The sequence below is a fragment of the Heloderma suspectum genome, chromosome 5 (genome assembly GCF_057233095.1).
Source record: "Heloderma suspectum isolate Gila_16-S chromosome 5, 16-S_ref, whole genome shotgun sequence".
In the NCBI taxonomy this organism is placed as follows: Eukaryota; Metazoa; Chordata; class Lepidosauria; order Squamata; family Helodermatidae; genus Heloderma; species Heloderma suspectum.
This window is the reverse complement of record NC_139462.1, coordinates 130,635,541-130,659,373: the sequence shown is the minus strand read 5'-3', so window position 1 is coordinate 130,659,373 and position 23,833 is coordinate 130,635,541. Positions and strand designations below refer to the sequence as shown.

Sequence of the window (23,833 nt, the reverse complement as noted above, 5' to 3'; positions counted from 1 at the left end):
TTGATCATTGCCTGACTCTTTATTTTTTAGCCCAGCAAGGCATTGCAGGACCTACTAAGCATCTTCACGTTGCCTTTGTTGACTTAGCTGCGGCCTTTGACTCAATTGACTGAGAGCAGTTGTGGCATAAATTGGCCAACACTAATATTGATAAAAGTCTCTTGTTTTTAACTAAGGAACTCTATTCCAATACAACTGCCAGAATAAGGGTGGGGATCTCTGGTTCATTAACTGATCTCATCCCCACCAACAGAGGGGTTAAACAAGGGTGTCTTCTGGCTCCACTGCTTTTTAATTTATATTATATTTATATTAAAATTTAATTTATATTTAAATGATATAGTTTTAAAATTATCTGGGCCAGTATTTTTCCCTCCTGCAATTGGGTCAAAAAAAGTTTCTATTCTCCTATATGCTGACGATACCATTTTATTATCACCCACTTGTATAGGTTTAAGTAGGCTGCTGTCTCAGTGAATATTGCACTAAAGAAAAGTTAAATATTAATTATGCTAAAACAAAGGTGATGGTGTTTGGAAAGAGACATTCCCGCTTCCGATGGTCCAGTGATGGCCATCATATTGATTAGTGCCAGGAATTTAAATACCTTGGCATTCATTTTACAGAAAATCTTTCCTGGAAAGCTCATGCAGAAGCAACTAAAGTAACGGCCTTAAGAACTATTGGAGCTATTGAACTATTCCTCTCTGTAAGATTCCCAGCGATGCTGTAACAATCATTTAACGTAGTTCTAATCTATTCAGACAATAATTACAAATTTACTAACTGAGTTTACTTTTAAAGGTTTTAAAATATAATGATAATTTTATGAGCAAACTAAGTCATACGTAAAATTACGTTAGGAACTGAAAGGCTGCTTTATGTTCCTTAAAAATAACGTTAGGAACTGAAAGGCTGCTTTATGTTCCTTAAGCAGCTCTCCTCAACCTGTTGCGCTCTGGATGTTTTGGACTACGGTGCCCAACATTCCTGACTGGACATGCTGCCTAGGGCATATGGGAGCTGATATCCAAAATATCTGGAGGGCACCAGGTTGAGGAAGGCCATCTTAAAGCAACAAAGTGACCTTAGGTCTGTAAAGAGCACTAAAAGAAATATTGCTTATTTTTCAATTTTCCCCAAATTTCCAATTTTTCCACCCCCCCCCTGAAAACCCGTCCCCTCCCCCATGGCCTCAAAATTTCCAAGAAACTTTACATCTCTAGTCAAGAACATGCCTCTTTCCCACTGGAACATTCCTAGTAGGGAGAGGGCCTTTGAGTAGAAAGGGCCCACCAGCACCATTGTTCCTATGCAGTGCATAGATGAGGTCACAGACTGCCCAAGACACAAGTATAAATTGGCTTCAGGAGGCAGGCTGCTTATGCTGGGGTCTTTGTTGAAGGGACATAATGTCCTAGCTCCTGCCATGCCGCACTGGACCCCAGGGCTTTGCTGTCCATTTCATCCTGGAAAAATCCACACTCTTAGGTTTACTGCTCTTCTTTTGTATTTATTACGAAGGCATCATAGACTGATTAGAGCTGGCTACTGCTTTTCTAATAAACACAACATTTACCTACAGATATTGTAATGCTAGAAGGTGCGTCCTCTGGTCTGCTTTTACAATACTATCCATCAGATTCTTAGCTGTAACTATTCTATTTAGAAAATGTCATCATTGGTCATGGCTTGTATGAAAGCCAGAAAATTAAAGATTCAGTCTGTTTAATATCTGTATACCTTAACATGTTTAAATTTTAATGTTACAAACCCTGATTTTTATTCTACCTGTGGGCTTGTGGGAAATTCAGAACCACCAGCTGTAGAGGATCATTAAAACTTAAGTGTTTCCGTCACAGATATAACATAGCATATCTTGAGCCCATCACTGCTGTTTAAGCAACTGTAATACCAAGAGAACATTTTATCATGTGAAATGAATTGGGATAATCAATATACATTGTGTTAACCACTGACAGTTAATGGGACCTTGGTAGTTTACTTAATATTATGTGTATTCCGTAAACAAACAGCAATTGGGTGGAAAAGGTTACTCCAGATCTTTCCGCACCTTATTGCCAACTTTCCACATGTTTTATTAAATATCTTTCATTAAATGGCTCTGAGTGTTGCTGTATTGAATCAGTTTGGCACAACTTCGTGATATACAGACACGGCGTGTGTAATGTTATCTATGTGTTCACTGTATTTATGTATCATCAAATGTAAATGTGATGGCATCCTCTTCAATCAAGCATTCCATCATTCTATATATGGTTTGTATGATAGCTTACTTTGGGGTCACTTAGTTTTCATCTGCAAGGGTGTGTGTGTGTGTGTGTAATTTGATCTGGGGTTTTAAAGGAAGAGATGTGTCCAATAGGATTGTTTCTCCTTTTCCTTGTTAGGGACCTGTGGTGACAGACAATGGGAACTTTTTATTAGACTGGAAATTTGATAAAGTCCATAATTGGAATGAAGTGAACATGGCAATCAAGATGATACCAGGTAGTTTTCACATGCCATTTTCCTATATTTTAATTTTGCAAGGGGTTCATATGGTGGTCTCTGAGTTATCAGTTACAGGCTAACAGAAACATGTACTTATTTGCAATGTTTTTGCCTCTTCTGTCAGTTGTATTAATAGCTTTCAAATTGTGTAGGGTGGAATTCCAAAGTTATTAATTTAAGAGTTTAGTCATTTTCTTTGCAAATGAGTATAAAAGTATGCTTAATGTCTGAATAACACAGGAACAAAATTAACATATTTGTGAATTCTTAAATTATTCCTTTTACTGGGGTGGTGTGGGGAGAGTGTTAATCTGTATTTGCAAATGTTAGAGGATGCAGCAGGTGGCAATATTTCAGTGTGTTCTTCAAAGCAAGACTTGGTGGAGCAATGCACAAGTTCAAAACGCTTCCCCTTTTTTCTTGGTAGCAGTTACATTTGAACTCTTAATAGGATGCGAGCATGGACATTGGCTCCATATGATATGAACTACATACTATCTAAAATATTTGTTTATTTTATTTTGTGAATGAGTATTTTGGGAACTAATGGGACCTGGGGTATTAACAGAAGAAATTATTATGCCTAAACCAACTACAAACCTAAACAGCAGCTTGGAACATAATCTAGCATCTAAGTGGCCTGGATACTGCTGTGGCATAAAAAAACTGTGCCTGCTTGCTCTATTATCACAGGTGGGCAGACTTCAGGCTTGTGGGATCTATTTGGTTTTTTACTAGAACTCGGGCCTACCAACCAGAGACAAGTATAAAATAGTGGCTGAGGGGGGAGAGCTGGATTCAAAATGGTGACTTGGGGTGGAAGCAATTACCTACTGCACCCCCCCCCCACCCACCCACCCACCCATGACCCTGCATGTACAAGTACAAATCTACATCTGAGTTCCTAAAGACCAGAGATTCTAACACCAACTCTAAAAGTGGCCAGGAGAGTTGCACAAAGACCTGGTAAAAGGTAACCAATTGATGCTCATATTCAATACACAAAAAACTTCTCAGTTTAATATGTGTTAAGGGCTTTCCAGGTTCACACGAGCTCCAGAATGCCAAGAAATTGCAGCTAAGGGTTACGCTCTTAACACTTGTTTAGACACTGTGTGCATATGGTATGGTATCTTACGCGTCACCGCTACCTTGGAGCTGGATGGCTGTCAGTGGCAGAATGGTGGACTGTAGTCCCAGATTTGTCGGATCACTGGGATACACACATGGAGTCTACACAACTGAAACTATCATGCATGGAATACCATACGATATGTATATTGCCTAAATAATACATCTCTTAAGGGTGTATCGGACAGAGAAAAGTGGGGAGGAAGCAAACAAACACTCAAATGAATAAACAATTTCGTCTCTAAACAATAAAGTGGTGATATGTTCCATAAAGATTATTTCTTAAAACCTGTCCATAGCTGTGCAGTCCAGGACTCGGAAGAAATTGTAGGCCTCAGTTATTGACCATTGGTTATAGAGCCGCTGCTGTCTGGTAACTGGGAGAAGGGCAGGCAGCGGCTGCTGTTGCTGCTCTCTTTCCTGGTCTTTACACAGCCTCCCCAGGACCTCCCTTTTCTGTCTCTGTCTTTCCCTTTTCAGAGTTTCCTCAGAACCTCTCTTCCGGATCTCTGTCTCCTTTTCTCTCCTCAGAGTCTCCTCAGAATCAGTTTTGGGGTTTAAAATACCATCTTCAAAATAATACTGACTTCTTGAAGGCAAATATAATTGACGTCTTCTATCCTAAACAGTCCAGGCACCTACCCTTGTTGATTCATTTGGGTCTTTGTTTGCTTTCTCCCCACTTTTCCCTTCGCTGTTAAATACATCCTAGTTCTTGTTTTAGAAGTTGCTTATTGGTTTTTCCCTCCTGCTTTAGGGAACAGGGGTCCTGGTAGGCTGGAGGCACTGCATGCTAGTTTGGGGTCAGCATCTTTCTCCTTCCTCCATTTCTGTATGTATGAACCCAGGTCCCATGGTTTCCATTGCTCCACAGTGTTGCTGGTAGGGAAGGTCTGGAGGGACTGATGGGACCTGGGTTATAAAACAAACTTATAAAACAAGAACTAGGGTGTATTTAACATTGAAGGGAAAAGTGGGGAGGAATGCATCCACATGAATAAATGATTTAAAGTTAGTCTCTAAGCAATAAAATAAAATGGAGGGGAGTCAAATTGTAAGATGTTCCATGAAGGTACGTTATTTTAAATGTGTCTAGCTGTGCAGTCCAGGGATGTAACTGTAGGCCTCAGTTATTGACTGTTGGTTGTAGAACAGGTGAGAAATGCTGAGGCAAAGGATGAAGGGATTAGCACAAGGTTCAGATATGGCTTATGATATTTTTACGTACAGTTTTATGTGCAACTTTTAAACTGTTGCGAGTTAGAAACCCTTGGAGATCTACTGCAAATCACTCAGATCTACCAGTAGATCCTAACCTATCTTCTGCCTCCCCTTTTATCCCATATATGCCATCTAATCTATCCATCCCCATTTTTTTTTAATCCCAGTGCGTCGGAGTGAAATTTCAAGAAGCAAATGAGTTGGGGGAGGTTTAATCTGCCCCTCCTGGTGTATGGTGGTCCTGAGCCAAATTGGGGCTTTGTGCAGTTATACTAAAGTAATGCTCAGCTACATGCTACACAATCAATGTAATGTGTAGTTTCTGCCTCAAGAAGGGACAAGGAGGTGGGAAGGAGTTTTACCTGATTTTACAGAGAGCTTTGAAAACTAATCTCAGTTGTTTTTATATCAACCCTGTAAGGTAGACCAGCACTTACTACGCAGAGTAGTTGAATGGCAATTAAAAGTAATTTGTCTTTTCTCTTCTAGGGGTGGTAGAAACAGGGCTCTTTATCAACATGGCAGAGCGAGTTTATTTTGGCATGGAAGATGGCTCTGTCAGTGTACGTGAGAAGCCAGTCCACTGACCACATTCAGCTCCCCAAATCCACTTCGCCTTCAGCCCATTGCATACAGTTTATCATCATGGTGCCAACCTGACATGTTGCCTTAAAATGTGTCTGTACAGATCTCAGTGCATTAAGTAGAAGGTCCAGCAGATTTTCAGTAATACTGAAAGTGAATGTTACCTTAAAATCTATTTTTTACTTTTAATGTAATCTATTTTTAAGTGATCAAACATTCTGAGCATTTTAAATTGTTTTCACTTCGTTTTTATACAAAACATTTAACAAAAAGAATATTTTATACAAAACTTGAACCATCTGGCTGCTTAGAATGTGTCTGCTGGGAGGAAGATAGTAAATGCAGCTTGTGGTGTGGTGTTTAAACCCAAAAAACCAAGGTGCATTTACATGAAAGGGTATCCAGCATCCAGTTGGTACTCACAAATGCCTTATTGGAATCTTTTTGGTTCTATAATTTATGCCTTTTAATAATTTTACCATAACTCTTTTTAGTAACAGAGGATGTTTAGCTTGTCCCAGCAGATAGTGCAGCTGATATTTGTGCAGTTGATATTGATAATAAGAATGGAACGTTGAGTTCTTTTTAGAACTGACTAGTCATTTTCTGCAGCACTGTAGCTATTCCCATTGCTCTGGTAAATGTCTGAAAGAAGGGGATCAGGTGCATTGGGCCGGCACCATTGTTGCATCCTTGACCATTACCATTGGCCCAAGCCAACAGTGGCGGTTAACTATGGCACCAGCCCCATGTGCACAAGCCACTTTCAATTGTTTCCTAAGTGGCACAGAAGAAGCCTTGCCACAGTGTCTCCCAGACAACTGTAGGTAATGTATGATTTGGTCAGATGTTTGGTACTTAAGACATGTTTTAACCCTTTTGTTGGCCCTTTCCAATGAGTGAGAGAGTTTACATTCCAGTTGATTTGCATAGAGAGTCACTTCTGTCAAGCCACCTGAACTGTTGAACAAAATTTAGAGCCCAATTCATGTTGAGCATAGCTGGTTCTTTGTATTATTCACAGAATGTTATATCTAAATGCAAACAAGAATTGAGTCTTCCTGGATGGATATATTAATGTAGCAAGAGCAAGGCACATTCAAAATGTGTCATACTCTATTTCAACGTGTTTTTTGCATGGTACTTTAAGTCAGAAATATGACTCATTGCTTTACCTGTTTTAGACACTGAAATAAAGAGCTCTAATGTCAGCCTTTTTGTGTACTTGTTTTGTTTGTGCATGTGTGTTACAATACCTTCCTAGTTGACTTCATTTTTTAAAAAATGCCTTCCTGTATCAGCCCATGGTCTGTCTCATCTATCATCTTGCCGTATACATTTGGAAGCTCACAACTAAGGCATAAAGGTGGTTGGCATCCCCAGTTGCTTATTCCCAGCATCTGGTATTCATCAGTACCTTACCTTTGGAGAATATTAGCCATGGTAGCTAAATATAGCCACGGATAGATATATCTTCCTTGAATTTTTTTTTAACCCATCCAAGCAAAAGGCCATTACCACATCTTATACTTTTAATCTCTTTTTAGTATGCATGACCTGACAGTTGTTGGGGGGGGGGGGGTTCTTTCTGTAAAAAAAATTACAAATTAAGGGGACATACCAAAGCAGCCTCTTAAAATATTCAATTTTTTGTCTTAGCAGAATTGAATTTCACACAAAATCCAATAGTTACATTTGATACTCTCTGGGATGATCTAAATATGCCCTATTTATTTTGCTTCCGTTAATGTACACATCTGAATAATCGGCGAGTTTGAAACTTAGGGGTGGCTTGTGTTCACCAACAAGCTGCTCAAGTGAAAGGCACTCTCCTTTTTTCCAAAGACGTTTCTTTTTTGGCATTTCAAAACAATGGAAACTCAATGGTAACATTACAAAACTGCAGTGCATATTACAAGCTAAATGGAAACCTATCTTCATCCTGAGAAAAGTGAAGTTTACTGCTTTCAAAAATTGAGGTAAGATTTAACAGTGAATTCAGTAATAAATGTGAGTCATAAACTTTTAAATCCTATTTCCAAAAGAAAGGCAACGGATATACTTTCAATCAAGGAGTATTTGCCATTTTTCTGTCTGCTTAGGAGCACCTGTGTTTGCCACAGCATCCCTATTTTGCACAGGAATCTGAGGCACATTATATGGTTTGTGCACTTCGAGTGCAAGCCTATGCATAGTAAGCCACATTGAACGGTAGGACTTTTCAGTGAGTAAACACGTTTGGGATTGCTCTGTTACATTGCACTTGATGCTGCCCAAAACACCTTGTAGGGATTGGTCACCATGTGCAGGTGGGGACCAAATGTGCCACACAGTTCCGGAGGGTAAACTGTGGTGTTAGGGTAGGGGATCTTCAAAAATCAAGTGGAGCCCTTCCTCTCAAGGACGGCAGATCCTGGATCTAACCCCACATTTTAGTGCTAACTAAAATAGCCCCAAGTCATCAATTCCCTAATGTGAAAAATGTGACTTATTAAAGTATTAGTAAAAGGTGGCCTTTAGCCCACACTGCATAGCCCAGTCACTGGTGCTCCTTTGCAAGAGGGCTTGCTTTATGCATAATTAACAACGCAGCACTCCTATCAAGATGGTGACAGGGAGCAATGAATGGCCAAGTGAGGCTCCACATTTCTGCAGTGATTTGCCTAATGCACCAATAGCCACTTTCCTTAAGCCTTATCTATATTTGCTTTGGGATTAGTGATGGTCTGGTCACAGATTGATTTTGTTAAAACTTTATTTTCTGGCTGCGGATGTTTATACCGTTTGTTTGCCATAGATATTTTCCCCCTGGGTTGTCTATTAGCATGGCTCCTGATCCTTTGATGACTTCAAAAGACCACAAGAGGGGACTTTAAATAAGTATAATATTTTTAGTGGGAATTGCAAATCCTACAATACTTAGCCGTGGGAGTTCATCCTGATACCTTGTTCCTAGTAAGTGTTGTAACCTTACCTTGCCATTTACCTTTCCCGCAAGTTAACTCTCTGCCCAGGAAGGGCAAGATGGCTCCTTCTCTATTCCACTGGCAGGTTATACAGAGGCACTGTCAAGAAAAGACCTCTTTATTCAAGGCCTTGGGCCTGTAAGTGAATCTGTTGGGTTGGGTGCTTTTAAAAGAATTCTGTAATTGTTTTATTTGTACTTTTAGGCAATTTTAGTTATGGCTGTAAGCCACCTTGAGTATCATTTTTGGTAGAAAGGCAGGTTACAAATCAAATAAGCTGCATAGAAAAACATTGTAAGACTGAACATTTTTAATTTTCCTGGCATTTTAATCTGGACTATATCCTAATACAAAATATCCTTTGTATCTGCTGTTGATTGCATTTTAATTTTTTGTAAGCCACTGTTAAGTACTTTCAATAGAAAGGCAGGCTAAAAATATTTTCGTAAGAGCTGATGTAGCATAGTGACTGAGACTGAGGTATGAATGAAGAAGGCTGTGCTTTGCCTTACATCTGTGCCATAGATTCATAAGGAAGTGTAAGCCAAGCTACTCACTCTCTCAGCTTCCAAACTGCAATATGGGGAGAATACTGACCAACCTTATAAGATTATTCTGAGAAGTAGAAGATAATGTATATGAACTGTTTAAAATCTAAATAAATCTTTAGTAGTGGTGTAACTAATATCTCCTGAACTGGTAAACTAACTGATGGCTGTGTGTCATTACTGTACTAGTAGATTTGCAGCCTGACCCTGTGCATTGGCAGAACAAGTCCTCCTAACTTCAGTGGGGTTTGCTCCTATGTAAGTGTGGGATTAGTCCTAGTCCCTCTCAATTTAACCATTTCAGCCAGTGCATTAAACAAGCTGAATAAATACAACCACCTCAAAAGTCCACATAAAATCTCAATCCTAAGATATTACTTTCAAAAGAACCAGCAAAGGTAGGAATCTCTTAAAAACCAATGGGCAACTGACAGTTTTCCCTCTTCATACAGAGTTTTAACTGTGGTGACCGAACGCGACTACAGTAGATGGGATAGAATGTGAGGGGTGGGGGAAAAGTCCTGTTGCTCTCTATTCCCTTTCTAATTTGCAGTATAAAACAGGACAGCCTCATCTTCACTGTTCCACAACTCAGGTACCCATTCTACAGAAGGGATTATGCTTAGCAGTCTAGCAGCAGACTGATTCCTCCTTGTGATTACTTAAGCACAGAGTTATTTTTATTCAGGCTTGAGCTTTTACGACACGACACATTTATGCATCCAAGACCTTCACTGCACCCATAAGGGCAACATCTTTTAGAAGATGCATACCATTCTGGAGATTCTGAAGTAGTCACTCACAAAATAATTACCAGGGCAGAGATGCACACATTTCCCTACTCTGCCAACACGTCAGCAGCCTGCCCAACACATCTTAGTGATACGAACTTCTTTATTACCAAAATAAACATAATGCCAGTTACCATTACTTCAATGAAGGGGCCACATTAAATATGAATCTTTCAATGGAGCATTACTCAATTTCAATCACTTCAGGCTGTAGCAGAGGTCTTCCCAAAGTACAAATATATCACTTCAAGAAATATTTTACATAGAATGTAGCAACAATATCTCTGTAAGGAGTGTCTGAATCAGACTTGGTCTGAGGTATGTAGCACAGTCTACGGAAACCAGGAGAACGCAGGAGAAGGTTGTGCGAAAGACCCATGAAACTTGAGGACATCCAGTACAAAGCCATGGACTACAATAAAAAAGAAATACTACTTTCAGCTAAGCAAAGGTGCAGTACAGGTATTACAATTCCAAGTGAACACATGTTACCATTGTTTTAGGAATATCCAGAAATGAAAAACTAGATTTATTTAATTAGATTTTAGGAGCTCAATATGGCATCCAAGGCACTCTCCCTCCATTTTGAACCTGGATCGTCCTGGTCTTAGTCAGATACTCAGACTACTACATCTGGCTCTTACAATTTATGAAGCCTTAAAAAAAGCCTCTTAGAAGCAACATTTTACACAGGATCATTTAAGATTAATGGGTTATAGCCAACATTATGCTAGCAACGCCTAGTCTAATAAAGTCGTAATTTGCAACAGCTTGCACAAGTAGAATCCAAGAACTGAATTTCACACTTGTGCAAGAATAAAAACTGTGATAGTAGCTTTGCACTAGGGACTGGTACCATTGGATACAATTCAATGACTTTTAACGTCTCAGATGAAAGCACAAATTTTTCTTTATGAGCAGAGTAGAGCAGCCTAGCAGACAAACCTGGACTGGGACAGGGAAGACTTGAGTTCACATCCCTGGTAAGCCATCATGCTTATTGAGAGACCTTGGCCCAGTCACACAACACCCCAGTATTGTGTCGCTGAACTCCTTGATGCAAATTTGTGGGATACAAATGTAGTATTATAATATTAAATAATAATGTGGCCTACATGTTTTCCAAAGGAAAAACAGGCATATTCTCATGGTTTTCTGCTGTAAGAGGTTTCCGGAGCAAGTCGTTCAGTCTTGGAAGCAAAGAACATTTGGAAGTAGTGTGTTACACTTTTACATACACACAGCTTAAAAAATGAATCCAAACATAGGGAGCTGCCTTACACTAAGCAAGACTTGTGCATCTAGCGCACTGCTGTTTACTCTGACGGGCACAAACTGCCCAGGGCCTCAGATCTTTACGTTACCCGCTATCTGCTCCTTTTAAATTGAGAACGCCAGGGACTGAACCAGAGACCTTCTGCACATAAGGCATGTACTCAAATGGGGAGCCATGGCCCCTCCCCAACAGGAACGGCACAGGGTATCTTCAATATTCAACATTTATACACTATGCTGCAGATTATTATTCTGCATGTGGCATTCCATCTTAAAAGGAAGCCACTGCACAAAAGCATTTCCAAGCTCCATACAGGAAAACTAGGGGCTCATCAGCAATGTGTTTCTCAAAGCACACCGGGGCTTGGAAGAAAGGACATTACCCACCCAATACTACTGCTCTAAATTACTTACTGAAGGTACAGTTGCAGCAACTGGGATCATAAGTACAGACACTCCTCGAAAGAAGTTAGTGGCATACTTCTGAACTTTGGATGGTTCCGTTTTTCGCAAGGCAAAAATCTAGAAGGACAAATGGCACTTTCAGTAAGTATAAGGAAACAAGTGTCACCTGGGATGATAATGCAAATATGAAGCTCAATAATTGGGATGTTCAGGTCAAATGAGCTAATTTTTTATGTGCCGTCACTTGTCCTCATATACATGTGTGCACCTGCATACACTTGTACCACAAGAACATATATTTGGATCTGTTAGAATAGCCACATGGCAATATGGCAAGGATCAGGGCACCCAGGTGGGGAAAAATAATGGAGCTAAAACTGGTCTCTCTCCAATGGGGAGTTAGCAACAAGAGAAGAACCAGAGATTAGAATAATCAAATACACTTTTTATTACAGAAATAATTAGGGATAGAAAGCGAATTAGAGCACAAATGTAACATATTCCAGAGCAGGAGAGAAAAGGGCTTATCTTTTATGAATGGGGTTGAGTCCTGCAGACTAGGAAGCTGCCTTCTACCCTTCTGCAAATCTGTGATGGGGAACTGGAGGCCAATGAAGCCCCAGCAGATCCTTTTACTTTATGCATTTTGAGCCTTCTTGATGAATAACTTAAATGGGGCATGAGGCTATGTATTCCCTTGGAATCCTAAATATACTGACAGCAAAACAACAAACACCAATGTGGGGAAGGAAAATTGGGAGGGGTGATGGTGAATGTGCGAAGTTCACTTAGTGGTGGAACAACCTGGACTAACCAGGCCTGTACAAACCAGGATCAAGCCTTCCAGAGACAAACAGTTATCAGGAGCTCATTCCACCCCTATTTGCAGCCTATTTTAATTCTCTCCTCCATGGGGCATACAGCAGACATGTGGCAGTTGTTTCCCTTGTTAGGGGTGGATAAACTGTCAGGTAAAAAAAAATATTGCAGCTGGCTGCTATTATGACAAAGGAAGTTCACAGAATTGGAGCTCTGTGAAAGCCCTGTTACTTTGAAGCAGGCAGGACTGGAAATAGGGGAATCGCCTCCAACTGAAAAGGGAACAAGCGTGAAGACATTTCTATAATTCTGCCTCTGAAACAAGTGAGAGGAGTAACCCACTTCTGGATAATCTCCACCAGAAAAGAACAAACTTACGTTGTGCCTATCGAGGCTATTTGGATCTTGGCACATCATCTGCAACTGTGCCAGTAAATCTGTAAAATCTATTGTGCTCACTAGCAAAGCCATAAAATTTCCAAACTGAAATTAAAATACTGGCATGGTTACTAAACACCATCTTGGCAACTGCAATATTTTGCCTCAAATGTAAGAGTGTAGATATACAATTGTTTGTTGTCCTCTCTTTCTACTGAGAAACTGCTGTGCTACTTGCAATGCAGTTAATTGTTGTTCAGTCGTGTCTGACTCTTCGTGACCCCAAGGACCACACGCCAGGCCTTCCTGTCCTGCGCTCTCTCCCGGAGCATGCTCAAGTTAATGCAGTTAATTACAAGCCAGCTAAAGAACTGTAGTAGATATGATTTTATAATAGTCTCAACTCTATCCTTCAATACCTCCACTATCAGCAGATTGAGAATTCCAAGAGTGATCGGCAAAATCCAAGTTGAGTCAGGTACAGTGAGGTCCATAAACCAGAGTATACCTCCTGTGGAAAGCTGTTCCTGAATGGAAAACCCTGTTGAAGACACACACACATAACTGGCATATTTCTGTTAACTATATAGAATCTGGCTATTGTTTGGCAGGGATAGGGCTGAGCAGTTAGTCTGAATCCAGACAGGGAAAGATCATTGGCAGCTCATGGAGAAATGATTGGCAGCTTCTGATTTGCAGCCCCTGCAATCCATCATTGCACCTGGAAAGTCAGGCTACAGCTGTGGCTAAGAACGCATGCTGGTGAAACAAGCTCCAACCTTTCTTCTTGGATAAACTACATAACCTCAGCAAAGGTTCCTGCAGTGTGCTCGAAATTGGTGCTGTTCTTAAAACTCTGTCAGCCGCTTCAACCAATGCAGAATGTGCTAGACACCAGATATGTCTGGGCTTCTGAATGCACAGTACAGCAATGCATCAGAGATTAAACTGGTTGCCTGCAGTCTCCTGTGAATAGCTTTTTATTGGCTTGCTTAGACACCATCTCCCTTATCTATGCTCCCTCATGACCATTAAGACCAACTGAGAGGCTGCTCCTAACTGTATGACACTGAAAATTCAAAGCCCAACACCCAAAATTCAAAGCTGCATGTTCAAGAGACAGACACTGATCCAGTTTGCATATAATGGTAGCAAATATGGGTTAATTAACCTATGATTTCCTGTGGTATGTGCTGGGCGTGAGCCACTTCTAATTTGAATATGCAGCCTCCAGTTGGCCGGATCATAGGTTGCTCTGTGACATGTGAACCCAGACACTTTGGGTTGTTTGTGAGTTAAACAATCCAAAGTTGACCTCTGATCAGTTCTTAGGTTAATTCTGGGTTGTTTAACCCACACACCATCCAAAGTGTCCGGGTTTGCATGTCATGGAGCAACTAACAATCAGGCTGATCAGAGGCTGCATACTGAAACTGTAACCAACTTGTACCACGGCAAATCGCAGGTTAATTAACCATGATTTGCTGTTATAATGTGCAAGCCAGCCCACTGGCTATGTTCACTTGTAACATTAAATCATGATTTAGTGTTGCGAGGAAGTGCTCTACTTCACATACGAGGGGAAAAACAAAGGTTGTTACAAACTGCTTCTGGAAGACATTTTTTACAAACCAGCCCCCATCCCTCCCACTCTCTGCTGGGGAGGAAGGGCAGGAGGAATGTGTGAGGCCTGCTGTGGCTAATTCTTGTTCATGCTAAACCAGGATTTAGTATTATCTCTGAATGCAACCAGAATAATTCCTTCTGTTAAAACAAAGATGGGCAACTTGTAAGCCCAAACATCTGGAGAGCCACAACTCCCATCATCCCTCAACACTGGCTATGCTGGCTAGGGCTGATGCGAGTTGTAGGCCCAAACATCAAGAGGGCCACAAGTTGCCCACCCCTGTGTTAAGCCTACCATTAAGGCTACTGGTCAGCAGGAAGTTGTTTTCAAGGCTAATCATATATTGTTCATGTAATAATATCGATATACAGAAGCAGATACCCATCATCATCATCAGTTGGCACAATTATTTATATTTTCCCCACAAAACCTCATGCACACTGAAATTACATGTTTCTGTGTATAGTAATCTGTCAGGCCTACATCAAGTTCATTCATAAGAAATGAATATTTAATTAAGTTGAATTAAATTGAGAACACAACCAAGATTAGTAGCAAACGCCAATTTCACCACTGTCCTTTTCCTATTCATGGTCAAGAGGAGAAGACCAATATGGATGTGAAGCTCTAGTTTGACGGGGATATAGCAAGTATACAGGGGAGCAAGGCGCTGTGAACCACAACCTTGGTAAGTTGTGAACATGCAAACCCGGACTGATTGTTTAGGGGCTAAACAACCCAGGGGTTAAAACAACAACAAACCATGGGTTAACCGCTGGGTTGTTTAGCCCCACACTACACAACCTACATAGGAGCCAATCATGCGTTGTGCAGTAAAAGCAGAAGTGGTGGCCATGCAGGTGGCAGTGTGCTCACTCATCTCTGCTCATGCATGACAACCCATTGATTGTTGAACCAGTGGGTTGCCGTTATATGCAAAACTGGTCATAGGGTCAAAGGAAGAGGCACCAAGTCCCCAATGAGCTTCGGACAACTCACTTCTGCAACACAAGAGAATGAGAGCATTATGTCTAAAGAGGAACATGCTCACTATGGAGACAGTTTCCACCACTAGCCTGTTACAACTCTATTGTTTTGCTACAGGGAGAAGAAACTACTGTTTCGACTTGAATAATGTTCCCACTTAAATACCACCCCCAATCTTGACTTCAACGTGTTACATTATTGGTCTTCCACAACTTAGCTGTTCTGTGATTAGACTAAGCATTTCATCTATTGCGGGGTACGAAGTCAACATCTCACAGTGTTGGACTACTTTGTACATTATATTTTCAAACGGTTAATTCTCAAGAGTTCATCACATTTGTTATATTCGGAATTTAGTATCTTTACATAGAATGACAGCTCCTTTTAGCAGATTGCTAGCTTCTGCATCGCAAAGAAAAGGCTATTCTAGTGCAGGATTAATACTATTTTACACTAGGTTGTTAAATAGCTAACAAGGTGTCTTAAACTTGAAATGAGTCACTTTTGTTAAACTACTGGTTAAGAAAAGGGATTTGGGACAAAACACATTTATTTTACAAAACAAGTTTAAAATTATTACCTTCAGACACTCCCCTACCAACACTGAGGTTACGCAAAGCTATAGAAACAAAGACCCATACTGGAATCTGTATCCATATGAGCAGGCTGGCCTTGAAAGGGTGGCAATTATCTCGAACGTACAGCTCTGAAACAATCCTTTTCAGATTCTTCTTGAAATAGAACCTGGTTGAAAAGACAAGCAAAACACAATTCCGTAGACTAAAAGTACAACCCTATATATGTACACTAAGAAGTAAGTCCAGTGGAATGTACACATTTGAGAGTACAGGATTACAGTCTTATACAGACTTTATAGGTAGCGGAAGTATCATGGACATTACCCATGCTTAGGATTGGTGTGTAAATCTCATACAGCTTTTCTTAAATAAGACACTGGACACTACATTCAAATTAAATCAGGAACCTATTGGCAAAACTATTTTTCACTTTTTGTGCAACAATGCCTGTTACTCATGGTTCAAGTATTTTTCTTTTATGTAACATTCCTATATTTAACCCCACAATCCCCACACAATAGTATTATTTTTTATACATTAATCTACTGGTTTTATTTGCCAGTCTACTCAACTCCACTACATTCTAAATGTTCCAGAATCAAATCCACACTGGAAAAAATATATAATTCTGCTCATCACTGTGAGCAGAATCATGCAAATCCATGGATTTTTAAGGGGGGGGGGGAGAAGTATTTTGTTTTGCACAGCACAGTTTACATGTATTATGGAGAAGAAAAGGCACTGGCAGATCTGAAAAGCAGCAGAACCAGGAGATAGATTAGCAAACATCTAACCCCTTCTCTTCTCTCTTTCACCCCATTTTTTCCCACAGCATTATTTTTCACTGAGCTGGTGTGGAGCCAGCAGGAGAAAAGTCAGTTTTGTAAACTGAAAACAAACAGCCAAATCCTAAGGACAGGATCCCCTCAGAAGTAAACCCCCACTAAATTCAATGGTACTTATTTCATAGCATGTATGCATAAGATTGCAGCCTAAACATTTTTACTCAGAAGTAATTTTCACTGACTTTCAAAGAGTCCCCAGTATGCTTGATTAGAATTGCAGCCTTTGCGTTCCTGACCCAATGGGCCATTTCCTAATCCTGGATCTTATGCATATTTACTTGGGTATAAGCACCACTGAATTCAGTGGGACTTACTTCTGAGTAAATGTGCATAATACTGGGCTGTAAGACCCTTTCAGGCAACTGCAATGCATAGAAGACTACCCTAGCTAGGTGCTGTAAATCATGCTCAGACAAATAATACAGAGGTTTGAAGATGAATACTAGGGACAGGACAGAGGAGAACAGTAACTTTAGGAATTGGTGCCTGAGCTTGCCTTTTTCCTCCCTCCCTTCCTTCCCATCCCCTTTTTCTTCTGTGTCATGTCTTTTAAACTGTACACCTGAGGGCAGGGACTGTCTTGTTTTTTATTGTTCTGTAAGCCACTCTGGGAACCATTTTGGCTTTAAATAAAATAATAAATATTAATAAATAAAATATAAACATTATGTGGTCATAGTAATGGGGAAACAAGGTAGTTTAACAAAAACATTCTGAACAAAAACAGGAGAGTAGACAGTAAGGAGGAGGTTACATTGATTTCTAAAAGGGGTGACTAGAGTATGTACAAAGGTTTGATAGAAAGTACAGAAAGGGAAGAGCATATCCTGGAGATGCGTCTGTGGGCAGCACAGAGAACAGTGGAAGTCTAAGCTGGAATACAAAACACAGAACAATTATACATTTCATGGGTGCCCCACTACACAACCACCATTCACATGGGAATCTTTCAGGCACATCAGTATGTGGTTTGCAGTGATCATGACTAATCCAAATGTTAAATACTAAAGAACTTTCATAATTATTCTAGCTGGATTAATTAGGATACTGTTCAAATGCTCTTACCTGGATAACTTTTCAGACCAACCCCGTTGTTTTGCACAAACTGAAACTTCATAGCGAAGATGCTTGGCTAGGCTTTGAATTTCAGGCTGCAAGTTTTCCAACTAGCTGAAAGGACACAGGAGACTTAGTTATAAACCAATAAAGTACTGCTTTCTTCAGGTGCTCTTCCCTAAAGAGTCATATCTTAACTTTAATGCTGATTTAGCCCTGGACATCTTGAGTACCATAAAAAATGTGGGACTTGTGCTTTTTAGCATCACTACATTAGTAGACTACTGAAGAAACACAAATTGTGCAGTTGCCATAGATGAGGGATGATGTCCTGACCTCTGGAGGAATCCTGCTGTTACCTCTGATCTTGGATTGGAGCCGTGCTGGCCGAGTCACTTTCTCTGTGCTGAGAGCACAGAGAAAGGCAAAATGGCCAGGGTGGCCACCCCTAGAGATGTAAAATGTCCAGAAATTTTGAGATCATGGAAAAAACCCCCAATTTCCTCTGTTTTTTCAGGGGAAAATTGGAATTTGGGGAGAAATGGAAAAATAAGCAATATTTATTTTTTAGTGCTCTTCACAGATCTGAAGTCACTTTGTTGCTTTAAGACAGCCTTCCCCAACCTGGTGCCCTCCAGATATTTTGGACTTCAGCTCCCATCAGCCTCAGACAGCATGGCCAATGGTCAGGAATGCTGGGCACCACAGTCCATCCAAAACTACTGGAGAGGACCAGGTTGAGGAGGCCGGCTTTAGGAACATAAAGCAGCCTTACCGTTCCTAACATTTTTTTTATGTATGACTTGTTGTTGTTGTTGTTCAGTCGTGTCGGACTCTTCGTAACCCCATGGACCATAGCACGCCAGGCCTTCCTGTCCTGCGCTCTCTCCCGGAGCGTGCTCAAGTTCATATTCATTGCATCGGTGATGCTATCTAGCCATCTCATCCTCTGCCGTCCCCTTCTCCTTTTGCCTTCAGTCTTTCCCAGAATCAGGGTCTTTTCCAGGGAGTTTTCTCTTCGCATTAGGTGGCCAAAATATTTCATCTTCAGGATCTGTCCTTCCAATGAGCACTCAGGGTTGATTTCCTTTAGGATGGACTGATTGGACCTGCTTGCAGTCCAGGGAACTCGTAAGAGTCTTCTCCAGCACCACAGTTCAAAAGCATCAATTCTTCGGCACTCAGCCTTCCTTATAGTCCAGCTCTCACAGCCATACATTACTACTGGGAAAACCATAGCTTTGATTAGATGGACCTTTGTCGGCAAGGTGATGTCTCTGCTTCTTACTATGCTGTCTAGGTTTGCCATAGCTTTCTTCCCAAGGAGCAAGCATCTTTTAATTTCATGGCTACAGTCACCGTCTGCGGTGATCCTAGAGCCCAAGAAAGTAAAATCTGTCACTGCTTCCATTTCTTCCCCTTCCATATGCCAGGAAGTGATGGGGCCAGATGCCATGATCTTAGTTTTCTTAATGTTGAGTTTCAAACCAGCTTTTGCACTCTCCTCTTTCACCCTCAACAAGAGGCTCTTGAGATCCTCTTCGCTTTCTGCCATTAGGGTGGTATCGTCTGCATATCGGAGGTTGTTGATAATTCTGCCGGCAATCTTAATTCCGACCTCTGATTCATCCAACCCGGCATTTCTCATGATGTACTCTGCATATAAGTTAAATAAGCAGGGTGACAATATGCAGCCTTGTCGTACTCCTTTCCCAATTTTGAACCACTCAGTTGTTCCATGTCTGGTTCTTACTGTTGCTTCTTGACCCTCGTACAGGTTTCTCAGGAGACAGGTAAGGTGGTCTGGTACTCCCATCACTTTCAGAATTTGCCACAGTTTGTTGTGATCCACACAATCAAAGGCTTTAGCGTAGTCAATGAAGCAGAAATAGACATTTTTCTGGAATTCTCTTGCTTTCTCCATGATCCAGCGAATGTTGGCGATTTGATCTCTAGTTCCTCTGCCTCTTCGAAACCCAGCTTGTACTTCCGGTAGTTCTCGGTTCGCATACTGCTGAAGCCTAGGATTTTGTAGGATTTTGAGCATCACCTTGCTGGCATGTGAAATGAGCGCAATTGTGCGGTAGTTTGAACACTCTTTGGCATTGCCCTTCTTTGGAATTGGAATGTAAACTGACCTTTTCCAGTCTTGCGGCCATTGTTGAGTATTCCAAATTTGTTGGCATATTGAATGCAGCACTTTAACAGCATCTTTTAGGATTTTAAATAGCTCAGCTGGAATACTGTCATCTCCGCTAGCTTTGTTGTTACTAATGCTTCCTAAGGCCCATTTGACTTCACTCTCAAGGATGTCCGGCTCAAGTTCAGTGACCGCACTATCATGGCTATCAGGGACATTCAGATCTTTCCTGTATAGTTCTTCTGTGTATTCTTGCCACCTCTTCTTAATCTCATCTGCTTCTGTTAGGTCCCTGCCTTCTTTGTCCTTTATCATGCCCGTCTTTGCACAAAACGTTCCCTTGAGATCTCCGATTTTCTTGAAGAGATCTCTAGTCTTTCCCATTCTGTTGTTTTCCTTGATTTCTTTGCATTGTTCATTTAAAAAGGCCTTCTTGTCTCTCCTTGCTATTCTCTGGAACTCTGCATTCAGTTGGATATATCTTCCCCTTTCTCCCTTGCTTTTCGCTTCCCTTCTTTCCTCAGCTACTTGTAAAGCCATATCAGACAGCCACTTGGCTTTCTTGCATTTCTTTTTCTTTGGGATGGATTGAGTTGCTGCCTCCTGAACAATGTTACGGACCTCCGTCCATAGTTCCTCTGGCACTCTGTCTATCAGGTCTAATCCCTGAAATCTATTCCTCACCTCCACTGTATATTCATCAGGGATATGATTTAGGTCATACCTGAATGGTTTAGTGGTTTTCCCTACGTTCTTCAATTGAAGCCAAAATTTTGCAAGAAGCAGCTCATGATCTGAGCCACAGTCAGCTCCAGGTCTTGTTTTTACTGACTGTATGGGGCTTCTCCATCATTGGCTGCAAAGGACATAATCAATCTGATTTCGATAGTGACCATCTGGTGATGTCCATGTGTAGAGTTGCCTCTTGTGTAGTTGGAAAAGCATGTTTGCTATGATCAGCGTGTTCTCTTGGCAAAACTCTATTAGCTTTTGTCCTGCTTCATTTTGTACACCAAGGCCATGCCTGCCTGTTATCCCAGTGATTTCTTGACTTCCTACTTTAGCATTCCAATCCCCTATGATGAAGAGGACATCTTTTTTGGGTGTTAGTTCTAGAAGGTGTTGTAGGTCTTCATAGAACCAATCAACCTCAGCTTCTTCGGCATCAGTGGTTGGGGCATAGACTTGAATTACTGTGATGTTGAATGGTTTGCCTTGGATTCGTACTGAGATCATTCTATTGTTTTTGAGATTGTACCCGACTACTGCTTTTCCCACCCTTTTATTGACTATGAGTGCTACTCCATTTCTTCTAAGGGATTCTTGCCCACAATAGTAGATATGATGGTCACCTGAATTAAATTCACCCATGCCTGTCCATTTTAGTTTGCTGATTCCCAAGATGTCGATGTTCAATTTTGCTATCTCATGTTTGACCACCTCCAGCTTACCTTGATTCATTGATCTGACATTCCAGGTTCCTAAACAATATTGTTCTTTACAGCATCGGATTTTCTTTTCACCACCAGACACATCCACAGCTGAGTGTCCTTTTGGCTTTGGCCCAGCCACTTCATTCTTTCTGGCGCTACTTGGAAATACCCTCTGCTCTTCCCCAGTAGTATATTGGACACCTTCCGACCTGAGGGGCTCATCTTCCGGCGTCATCTCTTTTAGCCTTGTGATACGTTCCATGGGGTTTTCTTGGCAAGAATCCTGGAGTGGGTTGCCATTTCCTTCTCCAGTGGACCACATTTTGTCAGAACTCTCTGCCATGACCTGTCCGTCTTGGGTGGCCCTGCACAGCATAGCTTATGGCTTCACTGAGTTACGCAAGCCCCTTTGCCACAACAAGGCAGTGATCCATAATGGGGATGTATGACTTAGTTTGCTTATAAAATTACCATTATATTTTAAAACTTTTAAAAGTAAACTCAGTTAGTAAATTTGTAATTATTGTCTGAATAGATTAGCCCTACATTAAAAGACTGCTACAGCATCAAAAACACAGGACTCTATAGAACAAAACCCAAGCTGTCATGCACATTTATTGTCAAGAATGCACAATGATGACTCTACTCACATGCTGGGAAACTGAGCATAAACATATATCAGTAAAATATAATTTAGATCAATAATTTTAATAAGGAATGAAAGAAATAACTATGCTGGGAATCTTAAAGAGAGGAATTCTCTGCCGAGAGAGCTTCGGCTATTGGGTGATATAGAAATGAAATAAATAAATAAATAAATCCCCCCCATGGTTTTATTATTTCCAGACATTATTTCAAGACATACAAAGTATTATTACATAGTTTTTAGAAATCGGGGGAGGGGGGAGTAAAAGATGGGTAAAAATATATAAATACTTTGTCTTAAATTCAAGAAGAAGATATTTCCTCATCCAAAGCTGTTCCATTTTTTAGAAAAAAAAAACAAAAATGGTCCTTGGAAAAAATGGCTTTTTCCCGAATTTTCCCGGGCTTTCACATCTGTAGCCACACTCACTGATGCCATCCAGAGGGTGGTGTGTGTGTGTGTGGTTTCATCCCCCACCCCATTCTGGCTCTCCATCCCTGTTATACATGGTTCCTAAAAGTATGCAAGTTGCAGGCTGTGAAAGATCAGGGTGCGGAGCAATGTCTGAATGGATGTGTGAAAAGGTCTGGAAGATGACAAGCTAGGATAATTTGATATGACGGGTATACTAAGGAAGTTTTACAAACTGGCCAAAAAAAGGGAGAGAAGCAGCAGCAGAAGTGCACCAAACAATCCAAGCGAGCAATATTCCAATCCTGTGGGAAGTAACGGGCACTGATGAATTCAGCTAAGGTGAAATACTACGCGTGTTTAGACAAAAAAAAAGTCCTACAATTCCCAGCATTCCCCAGCCAACCCTGCTGGCTGGGGAATGCTGGGAGCTATAGGCCTTTTTTCTGTCTAAACATGCGTAGGATTGAGCCCTAAGGAATATCCCAGACTTCCTACCACATTCATGCTGCTACGGTCTAAGATCACGCAGTAAAAAATCCACTACTATGAAGTTCATTAAGGCCGCATCAGATTTCTTTCTTTCCTTCGCTCCAGTGAGAGTTTCCTCTCACTGGAAAACTCTACCGCGACTGCAGAGTCAAAAGGCGGAGCGCCTTGTACCACCGCTGTGGAGGAGGGCAGGGAGCGCCTGAGGAACTCTGCCCATGCTCAGGCGCTCCCTGCCCTCCTCCTGGGACCCACCTTGGCAAGGACGCGGCTCTGCTGGGCGGCGAGGGGCAGGGTGAGGGCGGTGCGGAGGACGGCGCTGGCGGCTACCACGGTGGCCCACCACGGCAGCCCCGACGCGGCCTGCATCGCTACCAAGCCCGACTCCGCCCACGCGACGGGCACCGACGACGACAGCGCCTCGTACCAGGCCCAGCCCGCGGAGGGGTCTCCGAGGCCGCCCCCGCCGGGCGCGGGCGCACTCAGGGCACGAGCGCCCGCGCAGCGCAGCGGGAGGCGGCAGGGGCCGCGCAGCCCGCGCGCGGCCGAAGAAACCGCCAAGAGAGCGGAAACACCTCCAGGCGCCATCTTGCTCAGCAAAGCGCGCATGCGCCCAGGCGCCGCCTTCGAGCGCGCTCCGCTCCCCGGGTCCCGCCGGCCGCGGGCTGAAGAGCAGCGTGGCTTCGTGCCAGTCAGTGAAGCGCGAGGCTTTCGCACACAATAGAAGGCAGGGTCTGGGTGGACGGGAGCTCCCTGCCCTCCTGGGACCCACCTTGACGTTCACTTCTGTAAACGGGCCGGAGAGCTTTGGCTATGGGGCAGTATAGAAAGGTAATAAATAATAAGACAGACTGCCTCAACCTCGCGCCCTCCAGATGTGTTGGGCTACTACAACTCATGGCTGGGCCTACTGGGAGTTGTAGGGCCACCAGGTTGAGCAAGGCTGGTCTGGGGCACACAGAGCAAAGTGGCTGCCCCAGGTAGCTGA

The 23,833-nt window shown here is 41.9% G+C and overlaps 2 protein-coding genes across 3 annotated transcripts in view; one reads left to right on the top strand and one right to left on the bottom strand.

Annotated features, from left to right (window-relative positions):
- RPIA (ribose 5-phosphate isomerase A) overlaps window positions 1-6,750 on the top strand; it is a 31,439-nt gene extending 24,689 nt beyond the window's left edge. The window contains exons 8-9 of one of the 2 annotated variants that reach the window (XM_084857462.1): window positions 2,412-2,511; window positions 5,356-6,750. In XM_084857462.1, the coding sequence (XP_084713588.1) occupies window positions 2,412-2,511; window positions 5,356-5,453 (198 nt within the window). In that variant the 3' untranslated portion in view covers window positions 5,454-6,750. The remainder of the gene's footprint in view (window positions 1-2,411; window positions 2,512-5,355) is intronic. The other variant, XM_084857463.1, reaches the window with a different exon arrangement.
- Window positions 6,751-8,199: 1,449 nt separating this feature from the next.
- On the bottom strand, window positions 8,200-23,460 carry COX18 (cytochrome c oxidase assembly factor COX18). Its single transcript, XM_084857461.1, has 6 exons — window positions 23,101-23,460; window positions 17,736-17,836; window positions 15,828-15,991; window positions 13,053-13,174; window positions 11,446-11,553; window positions 8,200-10,168 (listed from the first exon to the last, which is right to left on the bottom strand). The coding sequence occupies exons 1-6, from the start codon at window positions 23,452-23,454 to the stop codon at window positions 9,998-10,000; spliced, it is 1,020 nt and encodes a 339-aa protein (XP_084713587.1). The 5' UTR covers window positions 23,455-23,460; the 3' UTR covers window positions 8,200-9,997.
- Window positions 23,461-23,833: the final 373 nt, after the last annotated feature.

What these genes read in the sequence shown, in the direction of transcription:
- COX18 (XM_084857461.1), bottom strand. Translation starts at nt 23,454, where the DNA reads ATGCGCGCTTTGCTGAGCAAGATGGCGCCTGGAGGTGTTTCCGCTCTC. An exon ending in TGGTCTGAAAAGTTATCCAG is followed by an intron (nt 15,992 to 17,735) that starts GTAAGAGCATTT and finishes CTTTTCAACCAG; the next exon opens with GTTCTATTTCAAGAAGAATC. An exon ending in TCAATCTGCTGATAGTGGAG is followed by an intron (nt 11,554 to 13,052) that starts GTATTGAAGGAT and finishes TTGTCCTTCTAG; the next exon opens with ATTTTTGCCTTGCGAAAAAC.